The 18,615-nt window shown below is 41.1% G+C and overlaps 1 protein-coding gene across 1 annotated transcript in view; it reads right to left on the bottom strand.

Annotated features, from left to right (window-relative positions):
- Positions 1-5,059: 5,059 nt before the first annotated feature.
- Positions 5,060-18,615, bottom strand: part of LOC311040656 (NALCN channel auxiliary factor 1-like) — a gene marked incomplete at both ends in the record, with an annotated part of 41,587 nt that continues 28,031 nt past the window's right edge. Inside the window, 2 exons of the mRNA XM_084050985.1 lie at positions 5,060-5,397; positions 8,373-8,544. Of these exons, the coding sequence (XP_083907111.1) occupies positions 5,060-5,397; positions 8,373-8,544 (510 nt within the window). The remainder of the gene's footprint in view (positions 5,398-8,372; positions 8,545-18,615) is intronic.

Here is an 18,615-nt window from a genome sequence, read left to right as displayed (position 1 = left end):
GAGACATTTAGATCGTGTCAAAGGCCATGTCTCACCTAGACACTGGATCTGACAAAAATTTGACCTGATGGTCAAGATTAAATTTATCCCCCGAGCAAGCAGGTCGGCTCTATTAGCTCAAAGGTAAAAATGTCAGCACTTGTGCAGGAAACCGAGTTCAAATCCAGGGTAGAAGAGGAAAGTTACATAGTGCTGCTTAACTTAATATTACTACGTAATAGTCACTCTAGAAGTTACTGCAAGAATGGTTAACTAAGTTAACCATTCTTGCAGTAACTTCTAGAGTGACTATTACAGTTCATTCAAAATAAAACCTACAGTGATAATCTCGTGAAAATTAACAGAGGTTTTGGGAGGGGGGGTTCTGTTCATGTGTTTTGGTTCAAATTCCTCTTCATGTGTCTAATCCATAAGGTCTATTGTGTGTAAAAAAAAAAAGAAAAGAAAAAAAGAAATGTAAGGAACATAAAGAAATGAGATAAACCATTAAGTAATTGTTCATTCCAACATAAAATGGATTGACTCCAAGACAAAAAAAAGACAAACACAAATCATGTTTAACATAATTTATATTTATTTTCTTTTGAACAAAATTTTAATAAATGTGTATTTGTTTTTACGTCCAAAAAAGATCATGACTTGTGGGACGCGTTTTATAAATAATTTCATCCAAGTCTTTTTGTAGAAAAAAGAAAGTAAATTAGCAAACTAAAGCATCTCTAGTATGACAATATGACAACAGTATCATAATTTTTTCTCTATATTTGAACCCTTTTCTCATCTCAAGCATCAGTTTTTTCTTTCGTTTTTTTTTCTTCTCTTCAACATCATCTCACAACCCCTTTCGTCTCGTCTTCTTTAACACCCAGCTTAAAGTCCTACCCATGAACTCACACCACTGCTTTTAGACAACAGAAAAATGCAGCAAAAATCTCCAAAGAACCAGACAAAAAAAACGAGGAGGCAAACATAAAACACAGTGAGATTTCAACAGGGAGGGAGCGTGGGGGGGGGGAGAGTAAAAGTGTTGGGGCTAAAGTGGGGGGTCGGGGAGTTAATTTTGAAAGCCCACTTCTTCCGCAGGACATATTTACAACAGAAAGGACAAGGTGACTTGGTGGGGGTTCATCTGCATAGATCCACAGGAATCAGATCGTGAACAGCTGGACACTGGTAGGAGGGGAGGGGAGGGGGGGGGGGGGGGGGGCATACATGAGCATTCGTATTATGGTGCATGGCAATACATCCACAGCTGTCTTCAGATGGAATGTATACGCAGTTCTGTTCTCCTCAACGCCGTCATTTGAAGAAGAAAAGGACATCGCACAATAAGCTTTGAGCAAATCAAAAAGAGAAAAAAAGGGAGGGGTAAGGGGGCACAGGTGGGGGGGGGGGGGGTGTCAGAGAGGAAAGTATTGGGAATGAGGAGACACCCGTACAGGCCTGCAAGCTGTATCTTGAGAATCCCGAGGCTAGCATAGACACTATGACAGTGGTTCTCAAACGTTTTCCATGTCAAGGACCCCCCAAATTAATATGTATTTGGCCGCGGACCCCCATACGAGATTTGGGTTGCTAAAATGTTTCAAAAATATTCCAAATTTGTTTGTTTTTTAAATTGTGTTGTGAGCTTGTAGATTTGCTATTTTCAAAATAGACGATGTATTATAAGGTTAAAATGGTAAAGCTGTAATGCTATATTAACACATTTTGCTCGGGGAACCCCTGGGACCCCTTCAAGGACCCCTGGGGCTCTCCGGACCCCACTTTGAGAACCACTGTTGTATGAAGAGCAACTGGGCTTAAAGGCTTGTGGAGAAAGATAAATGTTGTGGTTCACCTGTAATAATCAATCCCTATTTTGGTCATTATAATCGAACGTGTTATACATCTAGCCTGTTCACACTGGCATCGCTTTATCTACCTTTGTTCCCATTCTCTGTACTAATAATTGGTCAAGACAATTGGACCCATACATGAATTTGACCCATCAATGTACAGTATTTAGACTGCATTAGTTAGTTTGGGGGGTGATTGGACAAACATGATAGAGATATAAGATATTTTCCCCCAGGAAAGTACAGCATACTATGATGCTGTACTTTTTTAATGCGTTATAGCATGTGGCCCTTAATTGGATTTCAGTGATGCAGAAATATGATATGATATACTGATAATCTTTCCTGTTCTAGCTTGGGAATCGGGCCAGTATGTGACATCAGTATATGTATCTGTATCGTACTGTATGTCCCCCTCACAGGCCAGTGGGAATTCTTTCCTCGACCACTGTGTGATCTATCCAGATGTCATTGCCCACTAGTAGCAGCAGCAGCAGTCACACAAAGAAAATGAAGAAAATATGACGAATCAGCCCTTGAAAAAACGCTAACGCTGACACTAACACAGCCCTTTGATAGTCTGTGAAAGCTTGAGGTTAAATCACTACTTGTGGGTTACATAGGAATATGAAAAGATTATCTAAAATAACCCCAAGCCAACAGAAGTACGATGGTTGATTGATTGATTGATTGATTGATTGATTGATTGATCGATTGGCAAGCTGCTTGCATCGAAGATGCTCCAATCCCCTTCCATTGAAACCAAGGCAGTATATCCGTATGGCAACATGACAACATGACGCGGGTGATTTAGGTTTGACTATTTAGTGGGTGTTCCTCAGCCAAGATCACTACCTGGTCTTTTCTCCTCGCCGATGCTCAGGGGCTGATTGTTGAGCTGACATCACTTTCTGTGCAGCCTTTTTACACGTAGTAAAGAACAGGAGGAGAGGAAGGAGAAAAGAAGACTATGTCTGGCTGAGCAGTGCCTAATTTATGCTGCTATGTTGCTTGACAAAAATAACTTTTTTTTATCAAATAAAATGGGATGCTTTATTGTTTTATATATTTATGTTTTATATATTTATATATATATATATATATATATATATATATATATATATATATATATATATATATATATATATATATATATATATATATATATATGTATATACATACATTTATATATACAGTATAAAACAGCAGAGACAAACACCACGTCTCTGCTCTTTGTAAATGTAAATAATAAGTAAGAAAAAATCCAGTGCTGCTTGCATTTCTTTTATATGGATCTTGCACTGTGTCAGTACAAACATCCTATTGTTTTCCACTGATGGCTGATTTCTGTATTCTAAAATATGTCATTTTTGAGGAGCAACATGTCACACATCACACATGTCGGAGCATAATTAGGCGCCACTCCCACGAAGCAGTTCTGACCTCTCGCTATATAGATCTACACAGCTACACAGATCGCGAGCCACCACGAATGCGCAGTGGGCTTCTGTGAGACAGACTGTGCCTCAACACGTGTACTCAGAGGGTGTGTCAGTTATACAGCCTGTCCCTCTTGACAAGGACGGGTGCGTAAGCCTAGCTCGGACCAAGGATTTGCGATGAATTTCTTTCTCTGTCACCACCAACACCTGCCTTGCTTAATGGAACAACATTAGGCAAGAGTGCTGTAAGTATGCCAGACTTAGAGCACTTTAGGTTCAAACATGATGCAGCGGTGCACACACACACACACACACACACACACACACACACACACACACACACACACACACACACACACACACACACACACACACACACACACACACACACACACACACACACACACACACACACACACACACACACACACACACATATATACACACACACACACACACATATGTATGTATGTATGTATGGATATATATGTATGTATGTATGGACTGAAATTAAGTGCAGAATGGGATAAGTACAAGCTGAACACTAGACCACAGAAGAATCACATACATTTTTTTTAGGGTTTTCTTTTTTTTGTCTAGGGAAACAGGACTGAATCATGGGTAAATTCTGGCTAATCGAGATAGGCCTTCAAGCGGCGAGAACAATTATCACTTTTAAGGTACTAAGACGCTTCTGTATTCCAGGGTGCTGGATGAGAACAGACTGCAGTATCACTGACATGTCAAAATGTTCCTGTGACTGGAACGCGATGCAACAGGAAAAAAAACTCTTAACAAGGAGTGAGAGGGCATACACGTCATCTATGCAACACCCCCAACCCCTCCCTATCAACATGTACCAGTGGATTCTCAACCTTTAAAATTTCAAGAACCCCCAGTTTGATATGCATTCGGTCACGGACCCCCATTTCCTACCTGTCTTATCTCTGGGAACCACAATCTTAAACTGTAAAGTCCTCAATGATAATTCAACTCTGAGAGTGTACACATGGAACCGTAAGGGTCCATTTGGTTCCATTTGTGCACTCTCAGAGTTACAAACCCGTAAGGATCCATTTGGCTCCTAACTCATTTAATTGCCGACCCCCCTGGAACCCTGTTAAGGACCCCTAGGGGGTGCCCGGACCCCACTTTGAGAATCGGTGCCTTACAATCTATGCATACGTATTCCCCAACAGGAGAGAGGGTGGGAGAGAGAGGGTGGGAGACAGTGTGATATAAAACATTATGGGTGAAATAGAAACGATGAGCGGGTTTCAAGTGGCGAGAGGTCAGTGCTTCTGAGGGGGATGGGGGTGGGGAAGTGTGATTCCTAAAGCCCGACATGTACTTCATCGTCCGGCGGAGTCGCAGCGCCCGAAAATAGCAGCTCCAACAAGCTCAAAGCGTGTCACATCCGCGAGCTTGTATAATCGGTTAATTAAGGGCGCGCGACTCCGCCGCACGACAAACTATAAATCCGGCGCCAGACATCTCAGTTTTGGTCCAATGTCCAATCCCAGCATCCCTAGCTTCTGGATACTATATATCCCCTCCCACTTCCTGTGGTTGGATGGTTTCATTGGCGGCAGATTGCGGAGGCGTGTCCAGAATGTCTCGCCGCCAGACGTGTCCCTGGCAGCCATGCGACACTGTAACAGCCATAAAGGAAACATTATTCCTCTTGAAAGACATCATTCTTTACAAGCTTTGTAAAATCTTTGATTTGAACCCTCCCCCTCCCCACCCAACCCCCCCCCCCCCCCCCCACCCCGAGGTTCACTCTTCGTTAGAGGCGGCACTCTCCTCCGGCGAGAAAACGGCGAGGGCCGGCGACTCCCCCGCCACCCCTGTGGAATTATGGGAGGCCGTGTGTATGACGATGACAGTGTGTAGGAGGACGAGGGCGAGCAGGCAGATCTTCAGTCGCCCGCCACATAATCGGGGCGTGGCCGTGGCGGCGGAGGTGACCGTGGCCCCCTCCGTGGGTTGGCACGGAGCAGGGGGAGGAGGAGTCCTTTTGTGTGTCCCGCCTGAAGGCTGGTCCACTCTGGCGGCGTCCCATCTGATGTCACAGCACTCCGCCTCGCTCTCCGGCTGCCGATCGCCCAAGAGCCCTGGTGAGGAGAACGGGAATAATAAGGTGCAGTTTGAGGACTCAAACGAGGAAGGGACCCCCAAATTGATATGTATTTCGCCGTGGACCCTCGTTTGAAAGGATTTTGTGCCAGGGCCCCCATAAGAGGACATTTTTGTTAAAATGATTTTTAATAACTTTTCAAGATTTTTCAAAATGTTTCAAAAATAGCCAATCTACAAACTCACAATTTGTCACATTTGACACAATGGCACACCCATTGTGAGCCTGTAGATCGGCTTTAAGTAGCCTAAGTATAAAATTGATTAACTAGGTTAAGTATGTTATTCCATAAAATACTTTCAAGTGGTTAGTTCCTCATTTTGCTGGGGACCCCCTCAAGGACCCCTGGGGGTTGACCACATGAGAACCGCTGAGGTATAAAGGTAAACGTCTCAGAACAGAGATGCTATGGGTTCATGTGGTTCAGACTCTGCTCTCTGTCCCGACTCTGTCCTTTCCCATAAAGTAGAAATGCCCTAAAATGCCCTTTATGTGATCTTAACATGCTGACATGTTTATGTCATCACGTTTGGCCCTGATAATGTCCTGCAGTGAGATGGTCACAACACAACCACCCATAAAGACTGAGCCATTACTTCACCACTTCATGGCTCCTAAAAACAAAAATAATAAATAAATAGCTGCTCTATACGTTTTTTTCTTTTTGTATTTATTTATTTAGAAGGGGCACTTTTTATTTTATATTACTTCGATCATTGGTTCTCAGGGTTCCTTGAGGGGGTTCCAAATGATGGACTCTTACGGGTCTGTAACTCTTATGGGGGGTCTTTGAAATTGAAAAGCTTGAGAACCACTGACTTAGATAACACAGTGCAGCTTCATCGGGGTGGCCAAGCTTTGTGCAGCATATCTTGTAATCTTGCATTTGTGCAGAATGAACTGAAGTCCCTATAAAGCCCTCTGGTATTACAATGAACAGTGGAACACTGGCTCCCTAAAATGGCTTGTGAGGTGTCACTGCTTGTGACCTCAAAACACATTCTTCACTAGAAATACTACAGTATATGAGCCTGGACAAACACGCATGTAAACGGCAACTGGTTGTCCATGGCATACTCTTTATTAGTGTTATTTATTTATTTTGTAGGGCTTGTAGGTCTGCTATTTTCACAATATTTATCTGGGGGTTCCCCAATTCAAAAATAATTACTTTGGGGGTTGCGGCCTGAAAAGGTTGAGAACCCCCCCCCACAGAATAGGTTCAAGTGGTTAAGGACTGGAGTAGAGGCGCCAACGTTTTCTTGTTGTGTACGGTATGGGTTGTCCTGTCTTTCATATACTGTATATAGGCTATCTTTTCTTCTCTCTGTGCTGCTGCATGCAATTTCCCTTCCCGGGGGATCAATAAAGCGTCTACCTAAAGAAAGAGATACTCTGAGTGGAGCGGATGTAATGTAAGGCAGGTGTAGAGCGAGGGAAAGAAAGAACTGTGATCCCATCTGCCTCCATAGCACAGGAAACCGTGGGCAGGCCCTTATGACTGATGTTGCTTTGTTGATTCGTTTAAAAAACCACATCATTATAAATGAGACATGGGACACAATCTATCCACTGTTGTCACAGTGTTCTCAGAATGTGTCCTCGTGTAAACCCAAGCATCCCTCACCAGGACCCACTATACCTACAGTAGTAGCACAAGTCATCAGAAAGCACACAAATAAAACGGGGGAACCTTTGTGCAAGCTTTGTCACTTTATACATTCATATTGTGTCGTCGCGCTGTCGGGTAGAAGCCTTCTAACACCATTATTTCAACTGTTTATGTTTTTTTCTTTTTTAACCCATTCAATCCGCATCTCTGTCATTTTAGATTTTTTATCGTGAAAATGTGTGCAAATCTTTCAATATACATATTTTTAAAGCGAACATTTGTAACTAAAATCTATGCTTCTGGAGGTCCCAGGAACAAAATATTTTACAAAAGTTCAAATTTTCCAATATTATTCAAAAAATAGTAGATCTACAAGCTCATTGCGCGGCACTCGGTGCCGCACTATGAGCTTGTAGATCTGCTATTTTTGAATAGCCAAAGAGATCTAAAATGACAGAGATGCGTTCCCGGATTGAATGGGTTAAATGAATGCCCCTACTTTGTCGTTCAAGAATGACTCACAAAAGTAGCAAAAGTAGCTGATCTACAAGCTCACAACATGTCGCAATGTGAAGTCTGAAAAGTATTAGCAAGAGCTTGAGACTAAGCAATAACTACATTGGATCCATTGGAACGCAGGTTATTTTTTTCCATTTCATAAAAAGTAATGGACAAGTTTGCATGTGCAGAGTTGAAGTGGTTAATGTTGGTTGCATGTTGTCATGTTGGTGATCCAGGAAATACACTTTCTTTCCAGTGTTTCACCTTCACCTAAATGCATTAAACTAAATTATATACCGTATATAGCTTTACCTACCAAGCTTTGCACTGGTTAGGTATCCACATGTTAACCCATTAAAACCGGGAAAGCATCGGTGTAATTTTAGATTGAAACCATTATTTTATACTTTGGCTATTCAAAAGTAGCAGATATACAAGCTCATAGCGCGTCACTTTGTCCCGCGCTATGAACTTGTAGATCTGCTATTTTTGAAAAATCTTGAAAATGTGTGCAAATCTTTGAATAGATATATATTTTAAAGTGAACATATTCAACTAAAATCTTTGCTTCTGGGGGTCCCTGGAACAATATATTTTGAGATGGCGGCCGATGGCCAAATTCATATAATTTTGGGTGGTCCTTGACATGAAAAGTTTGGGAACCACTGATATAGCAACATACGTTTTTCAGAAAACTGTTTTTAGAAGATTTGGATCTTAGAAGACATTTAGAAGACATTTGCAGAATCGGGCCTCAGGTATTAATGGGTCAAACCATCACAGAATGAACCAAATTCACAACAACTATCACCTCCGCCTCTCTCTCTCCCCATACTGACCCGTACAGATGAAGCTGGGACTGCCTCCCTGGATCAGGTCATCGTTGTCAGGCAGGATGTAAGGACAGCTCTGCTGGACCGCCAGACAGTACTGGTGACACGGCACCTTCTTCTGACAGGACGTTTGGCTGGTGGGGAAATACTGAGCACACAGCCAGGGTTTGTAGGCCATCTGAGAGGAAGGGATAGGGGGAGAAGAGTGGAGAGAGAGATGTCATACTGTAGCTAACAAGCCCAGAGAGATGTTATAATGTAGCTGTAGCTCACAAGGCCAGAGAGATGTTATAATGTAGCTCATAAGTCCAGAGAGATGCCATACTGTAGCTAACAAGCCCAGAGAGATGTTATAATGTAGCTCATAAGCCCAGAGAGATGTAATAATGTAGCTCATAAGCCCAGAGATATGTTAATGTGTAGCCTGTAAGCAGTGGTGGAAAAAGTACTTTACTTATGTAAAAGTATCAATACTGCATTGTAGACATACTCGAAATTGAAAAGCTTGAGAACCACTGACTTAGATAACACAGTGCAGCTTCATCGGGGTGGCCAAGCTTTGTGCAGCATATCTTGTAATCTTGCAGTTGTGCAGAATGAACTGAAGTCCCTATAAAGCCCTCTGGTATTACAATGAACAGTGGAACACTGGCTCCCTAAAATGGCTTGTGAGATGTCACTGCTTGTGACCTCAAAACACATTCTTCACTAGAAATACTACAGTATATGAGCCTGGACAAACACGCATGTAAACGGCAACTGGTTGTCCGTGGCATACTCTTTATTAGTATTATTTATTTATTTTCAGTCACATTTAAAATTACTTTAGCCACTTATACCTTCTATACCAGGGGTCTTCAACAGGGGGTCCGGGACCCCTAGGGGGTCCTCAGAGTTACTACAGGGGGGCCGCCAAATATTTGTGTGATATGTATTTTAGCTTTAGCCAAAAAAAAAATCCCTGAAAATAGCAGTGCGAGGCGTTGTGAGCTTGTAGATCTGCTATTTTCACAATATTTATCTGGGGGGTCCCCAATTCAAAAATGATTACTTTGGGGGTCGCGGCCTGAAAAGTTTGAGAACCACTGCTCTATACTTAGTAAAATGGCCACTTGGTTCTGTACTTCCCTCTAGAGGGAACTCGGTTACAAGTAAAAGTCCGGTAATCAAAATGTACTTGAGTAAAAGTACAAAAGTATTGGCAAGAATTTGGCATCAAAATATACTTAAAGTACCAAAAGTAAAAGTACTCATAATGCAGAATGCAGTTATCATATGTCTAAAATGTATAAAACATCTTTTGAAAATAGCAGATCTACAAACTCACGTGTAGATTGCCTATTTTCAAATGGACAAAGTTTAAATAGGGCTGAAGTGGTTATGTTTTGTAATAATAATCAAAATCTACAAAGTAACTAGTAACTAAATGTTTTCAAATAATTGTAGTGGAGTAAGAGTAAAAGTACTTGAGTACATGTACTCTTTCCACCACTGCCCATAAGCCCGGAGAGATGCAACAACTTGCAACCACTTTCAACCATTATCCCCAAAGTTGCATTGGTGTAGACTGGCCTTCAGGCCTATTTTTATGAATAGTTTCAGGCAGTTTTTCTGCGTGTGTTTTATTTAATTTAATTGAACACTAGTTTGAAACTGCACAGTATAAAAACTATGCTAAAAGGATGACAGAAAAAGCCCAGGGCTTGTTTCCATTGTGGTCCCTTGTACTCAATTCATCATCATGACAGACAATACATTACATATCAACAACAACATATTAAATATTTGCCCATGTGTTGTTTCATAAATGCTGATACTGAATTATGAATACATCTACCTTACAATTTGAATCCAGTGTCGAATGTTTGCGTGCGTGTGTGTAAGTTGCATCACTGTTGCCAGATTGCGCGCGAGCAACAAGCAACCTAACCTGACGCTACCAGATCCAAACAGCTTGCTCCACACATTGTTTCACAGAACCTGGTTACTCAATACCGCCACCTCTGGCAGGGTCAGGTTACAAGCAACCAGCTTGATGCAAAAACACCGCCCTGCGCACTGCGCATGCGTCGACGCACTTTCCCCAACCAATTACACGCCACTTCACGCTTACAACTCCTGGACATGGCAACCCCGCCAACCCCGCCCCCCATCCAAATACTGTCTGTCTGACTCTTTGGGAGGGTTGAACGCAGCGCGCGCCGTCTCGCTGGGCTGAGCGTGCTGCTTCATCACTCTGTGCCGCACATTCTGCTCCTGCAAGAGCCTGTGTGAATACATAGATAGATGAACGGGTGAAATGTGTCCGTCTCTCAGTTTGCTTTCGTTTTCGGTTTGCGTCTGGAAACACTGTTGCTCTCGCTTTTGGTTTGCGTGTCCAAAACATCTACAGCCCACTTGACGAGAGCCTCGCGCCAGTGACTAGACGGAAGGGTCGCGAAGCGACCCGCACCTCTAGTTTGAATACATTTAGCAAAAGCCTTCACACACGCACACACACACACACACACACACACACACACACACACACACACACACACACACACACACACACACACACACACACACACACACACACACACACACACTTTTTCTGTTTCCTCAACACATGATTATGGATTGTTGTCATCAGGCTGAATTGTTGTTCATTTCAACAAGGCCAGCCGCCTTCATTTAGGGAGGATTGTTGAACTGTTGTCAAATTCAACTGACATTAGGTTTCAAGTCAAGAGCAGGGGCGGCAGTGGCTCTGGAGGTAGAGCGGCCGCTTGGGAATCAGAAGGTTCCCGATTCGATCCCTGGCTTGACCTGGGTTAGTCACTTTCAGGTTGGTGCCTTGCATGGTTGCCTCCACCATTTGTGTGTGAATGGGTGAATAAAATTCACATTGTAAAGCGCTTTGGATAAAGGCACTATAGAAATGCACCATTTATCATTTTTTAAGAGCAGGCATTTGAGCTGCCTGGTAGGCCTATTTTACCGTATATTAATTTATACCTCTATAAAACAGATACAATATTTGCTGGATGATGGGCCTATGCATCTGTGAGTGATTTTCTTCCCTGTGGTCCTGTGTAGAATTTGAGAAATGTGCAGTTGCAGTATGTCTGGACTGGGCTGGACCATAATTTCCCAAAATATTTCAGTACGATTTTTGAGTGGTGCCGAAGGCAACCACTCCTATACGTGGCTTTGTCTGTGTGTCCGTACGTCCACCAAGCTAACATTGGTCAAGCATCACGTGACACGTGACAATATGTTGAAAGGGTGTGCTTTGATTGGCTAGCGAGACGCATGACGAAATAGAGCCCTATAAATAGGTGTGTCACTTTGAAACATTGTTTAAATGTTTCGAAGTGACATCAGTGCCATCAGCCAAGCTAACATTGGACATGTTAGCTTGGCTGATTGAACATGTTAGCCAAGCTAAGCAAGGCACCATTCACTTCACACAGGGTGTGATTTTTAGCGGCGCTAGCCGCTCTATACCTGACTTTGTCCGTGTGCGTACGTCAACGTTCTGATTGGTCAGGTGCGTACGTCAACAAAGTGATTGGTCAAGCTTCACGTGACACGTGACTATAAACACATTATAAACACATATCGATGACAAAATGTATCAAAGGCGCCGCTACCTTCACACAGGGTGTGATTTTTTTAACTTCTGTATCTCTTTTCCCTTCTTTCTGAATCCAAGTACCCCCTTTATCCGACTACTGCATTTTACATCAAAAATATTGACATGAAAAATCAAACATTTAAGTCAATAATAAGGGCAAATAAGTATTACTTTATACTCGGTAATAGTTGTACTAGTCAAGTTGTTGATTTTATTTGGTTTGAAACTTTACAGATCAGCAGGTTCACACAAAGTTTCTTGATGTTTTATCATTTAATACAACAGTAAAGGTTTTTCCATTTCCCACTTTCTCTCATCCCCTGTAGTACCTCCGAGTACCCCTAGGAGTACATGTACCCCCATTTGAGAAACACTGCTTTAGAGCACAACGGAAACACCTCACAGACCAAGTTCAATAAGTACCTGCTTGGTGCCATTGGGAGACGGGTGTCTCTGTGGCAATTGTCAATTTGTAACAAAGGAGATCTGAAACTGTCTTCAACATAGTCAGACAAAGGACAATCCCCCACTGCCAAGAAAACTCAATGACTTTAATTTTAAAACTAAATATTCACTATCTGAAGAGAGCCAAGATAACAGAAGGACCGCAGATATGTAACTAAAAACCACTACAGGATTGGAATAATAATCAGGGTTATTTTTACCTATCCAAAGACATTTGCTTAAAAAAGATAGTTTTTCTGATTTTGAACCACTGAATGCTGATCACCAGAGTGCAGTCCTTTTCTCTGACATAATGTTGTTAATTTAATTGATTCTGTGTAATGCCGCAATGAAACCAATTGTGAGCTTGTAGATCAGCGATTTTCACTTATTTTAAATTGTATTTCTTTTTATTGAAACATTCTGAAATGATTTGGAGAAATGTTTGATTTTTTTTTCATCTTTTGAAATAATAATAGTAAAACATTTCCGCAACCCCAAAATATGGAATGTATAGGCAAGCTCACAATGCCTCGCCTTGCGAGGCATTGTGAGCTTGTAGATTGGCTAAAAAATGTTTATCTCTTTCTTATATTATTTGACAATTTGGCCAATGTTTGGCCAATATAGTTTGTTGATTACTTTTGATGCAGTAATGTTTTTTTTCTTTTCTTTCTTATTTCTTATTTCTTATTTATTTTCTTTCTTATTCTTTCTTAGTATTAAAAAGGTCTTAAAAGTTCTTAAATTGTCACTTCACTGTGATCTGGTGACCCCCCAAAATCATGTGGGGACCCCCCCTGGGGTCCCACTCCACAGGTTGAGAACCACTGGTCTAGAGTGCTAGAGTGCTACACATGCCGTGTTCAAGGTCATCCCAGGTTCTCCCCCGGAGAGATGAGGCGAAGCGGGGGTCCGCGGCGCTGCCTCATCAATCATTCTGGAGCTATATAACCAAAGGATAGCAACGAGATCATTTGCTCCCTTATTAGACTTGAAGTAGGAGGTTGAATGGTCCATTCAGCACAGAGCGGGCAGGCTCCAGGGGCGCTTGATACAGCCAGTGGTGTAAGAAGTATTCCGTTTTTTTTTTTTACTTAAGTAAAAGTAGCAATATCACAACGTAGAAATACTCTGTAAGAAGTAAAAGTCCTGTATTCAAAATGTTGCTTGAGTAAAAAGGCAAAGGTATTGGCACCAACAAACACATACAGTACCAAAGTACTCAGACATAATCATATACAAACACGATACACCCATATATAGGCATTTACTGTATGTAGATCCAGTTGTCCAGAGCCACAGATCATAGATAGTGTGAACAGTGAGTAGGAAAATAATGTCCTGATTACAGCTGAATCCCAAACTTAAAATGACATTCCCGCCAGACACGGATCGGAGTTTAAAATGTCAAACCTTTTGCCAAAAGCACAAATTCAAATGCCAGAAAAATGCCACGTAAGTAAAAAAAAGAAAACCCAAACCACAAAGAAATATCAGTACGAGTCATGAAGTCAACAGAACAGAAGGTGATAAGTGCATGTGCATGTTTGGGACCGACCGACTTCAAACTCGGCGCGCGCATTGTTGTGCAGAACTGCCGATCCAACCAATATATCCATATATAGGAACCTCTAGTAATCTAAATCTGCAAAGTAGCCTAACTAGTAAGGGGTAGTAACTGTAGCATAACTGTAGTGGAGTAAAAAGTACAATGCTTGCCTCTGAGATGTGGTGAAGTAGAAAGTATTAAAAACAATGATACTCATTAAACTTAAAGTACCTCACAACTGTATACAGTACTTGAGTAAATGTAGGCTACTTAGTTACTTTGCATCATTGAGCGCTTGATACAGACACAGTAGCGTTCATATTATTCACACACAGATCTTCAATAACAACACCCAGCAGTGATCAATACGGAGCCTCTGCTCTAAGCGTCGGTACCACTAAGCCCGAACGACACCATAATGCATTTTAGGCTTTAGCAGAGGAGGTGAACCGTTCCTTCCGGGGAGGGTGAACCCACTTACTCGTTTTAGCTTATACAACATTTTACGCTGCTGATTTAGAATGAAAATATATTTGAAAATAGTGTAGCTTGTGAGCTTGTAGATCGGCTATTTTTTTAAAAAACATTTTGGGAAAAAATGACAAATCTTCTCTTATGGGGGTTTCTGGCACAACATCTTTTCAGATGGTGGTGTGTGGTTTAACACGTATCAATTTGGGGGTCCTTGGCATGAAAATGTTTGAGAACAACTGAGTTAGATACTGTATGGTCACCAGTAAAGGGCCAATGTGGCATCTTGACCCTAACCCTTTCAGTAGGAAACTAGGGCTGGACAATTAACCAAAAATATATCAAAACCGATATTTAGAACCAATAACCGACATAATCTTGCTCATGTAGGTTAATCAAATAATCAAGAAGCAGGTGTTTTTCTATATTTCGTATCTTAAGGAATCAACAGGAAAAACTATTCAATTTAGATTTTTTATAATCGACTAAATTGATTAGTCTGATTAACCACTATACTTCGTTGTACAATGGTGGTGTACAGAATAGCGATTGTGAGCTTACAGATCTGCTGTTTTAATCGCACATTTATCGTAATCGTAATCTTTATAAGAAAGTCTAAGCAAACTTAAATGGAATATTCTCCTGTTTTGGGCAGCATAACAGTGACAGAGAGGATGCAAGTTCCTTACATTCAGAAAGATTTCCAGCGCCAATGTCCTTCAGGCACTTTTTATTGAGTTGGCATGGGCAGCACACAGAACAACGAACGCAGTTGGCCACACAGCCTTCTTCATTGTAATCTTTATAAGAAAAGCTTTCTCAAAGATTACAAAGGAAAAACCTTTCAAAGCAAACTTCAATGGAATATTGTCCTGATATAACCGCGTAAACTGAGCTGTAATTATTGCCTTCCCAAATGTAGTGGAGTACAATACTTCACCAGTGAAAGCAGATTTACTGATTGTACTAAATTAGAGTAATGAGAATACTTTCACTATTAGCTCAGTGGTAAAAAAATAAAAATAAAATCAGCACTTGCGCAGGAGATCCGGGTTTAAATCCAGGGTAGAACAGAAAAGTTACATAGTTCAGCTTTAAGTACAGTAACATAATAAATATATGTTGTTACTTTCCAGCACTGTTTACAATGTAGCTCAGAAGCGGAGAGATATGTTATAATGTAGCTCATAAGCATAAGTACTTGGTTCATTGTTTACCTGGTATCCTATAGTTTCAATGTACAGACTGTTATTGCGATAGTACTGTCTATTGTTAGGACAGGTTCTTGGTTTTCCTGGGATCCTAGTTTCTTGAGGTACAACACTGTCTCTCTGCATGCTATGTATGTGATTACCTTGCTTATTGTAAGTCGCTCTGGATAAGAGCATATCTGCTAAATGCCTACATTGTAAATTGTGAGCCAAACAGAAAACAATCACCCCACATCTACAGACTCACAATGTGTTGCGATGCGACATGTTCTGAGCTTGTAGATCTCTTATTTTCAAAAGATCTATTTTTAAGGACACAAATCTTGTTTGGGGGTCCCTGCCTGGCACAAAATATTTTCAGATAGGGGTCTGCGGCCAAATACATATTAATTTGTGGGCCCTTGACATGAAAATGTTTGAGAACCTCTCTGGCTCAGTATAAGTTAGTATTTAATGTAATGTGAGACACACTGTGTTAATGCATTTAGACACAGCATGGCTGAGGAGTTGTCTTCTAATCCTGTGGTTCTCAACCTTTTTTTTTTGCTCTGGACCGCCCCACATATACATGTATATGTATATACACACACACACAAAGGTATTTCTATTTTATTGTATTTTTCTAATTAACAATTAACATTAATGACCTTAAAGCCGAATTTATGGTTAATTGCATGCCGAAAATAGCACATCTATAAGCTAACAACGTGTTGCGTTATAACACGTTTTGAGCTTGTAGACAGCGCACGCAGCTAAATATATCAAGCCCTTATTAGTCAATATTTAATTTCAAGCCTTTCCCCACACTACGCCTATAAGTTCACATTTTGTCATACATTTGACAGACTTCTGAAATATTATTTAAACATACTTCTTTATCAATTTAACAAAGATACTATATATCTTTTTGAAACATTTTCTACACATTTTCCCATGGACCACCTGTAATTATGCCATGGACCACTAGTGGTCCAAACCACTGGTTGAGAAACAGTGCTCTCATCACTGACATCACAGCGAGGAGAGAACTTAAGGCCCTGACAGATACAACGCGTCATCGACGCGCGTCTGTGACACTCACGTCAGTCACGCTTTGTACCTGTCAGGGCCTTTACACATTTCCACATCCACTCAGAAAGAATAGGCTACCTCTGACACAAAGCTAGACCTTACTTAGAACCCGTGGCGGAAAGTAACTAAGTACATTTACTCAAGTACAGTACTTAAGCACATTTTTAAGGTAGTATTTCGAGTATTTACATTCAATACCCTGAGGGAAATATTGTACTTTTTAGACCATAACAATAATTTTAAAATATAGTTACACGTTACTTTGTAGATACTAGATAGAGATTATTATTGCAACATACATTAACCAATTAATCACTATTTTATACTTAGTATATTCAAAAATAGGAAATCTACAAGCTGCTCAGAACACTATTTTCCTAAAAGTTAGTAAAAGTAACATTTTGAATACAGGACTTTTACTTGTAAAAGAATATTTTTATATTGTGGTAGTATATACAAGTTAAGTGAGCACGCTCAGAAGCATGCTCACTCCCGACAGGCACAAAGGCATTGGTCTTGGCAAAGGTATTGTTAACCCATTGAGACCTGAAGCCGATTCTAAATGTCTCCTAAATCTCAACAGTATTCTAAAAAAACGTATGTTTCTATATCAGTGGTGCTCAATCTTTTTCATGTCAAGGACCCCCAAAATGATATGTATTTGGCCGCGGACCCCCATCAAAATATTTTGTTCCAGGGACCCCCCCAGAAGCAAAGATTTGAGTTAAAAATGTTCGCTTTAAAAATATATATATTCAAAAGATTTGCACACATTTTCACAAATTTTCAAAAATAGCAGATCTACAAGCTTGTAGCGCGGCACTCGGTGCCGCGCTACGAGCTTGTATATCTGCTATTTTTGAATAGCCCAAAGTGTAAAATAATGCTTTTTAGCTCAAATCTAAAAATGAGCCTAATAGTGAGCCATTTTGTGTCTAGACGGACCGATTCATGTGTTTCACCCAGGTCCGCCCTTTATAATCGACACAGCTGGTCTACATTGCCATTCACGCTGAAGAAGGCTCGACGTCGAAGCACGCCCGTGTTTCTCCCGTGCCTTTTTCATGAATTAAAATGTACCAGAAGGACTTTGGAGTGCTGACAATTCTCTGTCTTATATTTATAAAATCCACAGACACCTTTAACCACGTTCATTATCACTTTCAAAAGTTTAAAAGAATTGCAAAAATAGCAGATCTGCAAGCTCACAACACACTGCTATTGTTGCTTTTTTTGCGTGACACTCTTGTACAATGAAGTACAATGAATCATCAATTCACAAAACAAGAAATGACCAAAGTCATAATAAAGCCGCATGCGGCAGGCTTTTTTTGCCCCAATCTTTTCATAGACCTGATTACTTGTTTTTTGGATCGCTTGTTTCTCTCGCCAAACCTGGCAACAGCGTCACAGAATCTGCGACTCTAAACGCTGTAATGTTTTTTATATAAGTGGTGGCAACATTTTGTGACACCACACGGGTCTTCCCAACAATAGCTAAGATTGAAGTCAGTGTGAACATGGCCAAATAATAACTTAATAGCCAAACTAGGTCTAATGAAGCACGCTAGCATTTAGGCTAACCCTCCTCCTGAGGGTGCAGTAAAAGTTGCACTGTCTGTGATGAGGGGAGGCACCGGAGCAGGATTACTGCGGGGGGCAGGCCGTCTCCCCATTCGTGTCGCCATTGGCTTAAGGGAGTGAAGGACAGCCAGGACAGCCAATGACACTTAGGTGTCACTCAGGTGTCGCTTGGGTGTCGGACTAGTACTCAGTGTGTCTGTAGAGCCGCCAGCTTTCAGCATGCGGCTAAAAACATAAAAAGTTGAAATATGGAGATACGCTATGTAACGTTGAACATAATGATACTGTAGTTTTGCC

Source organism: Gymnoscopelus microlampas, assembly GCF_963454915.1.
Source record: "Gymnoscopelus microlampas genome assembly, chromosome: 24".
Lineage (NCBI taxonomy): Eukaryota > Metazoa > Chordata > Actinopteri > Myctophiformes > Myctophidae > Gymnoscopelus > Gymnoscopelus microlampas.
This window is presented reverse-complemented; position numbering and strand designations above follow the sequence as displayed.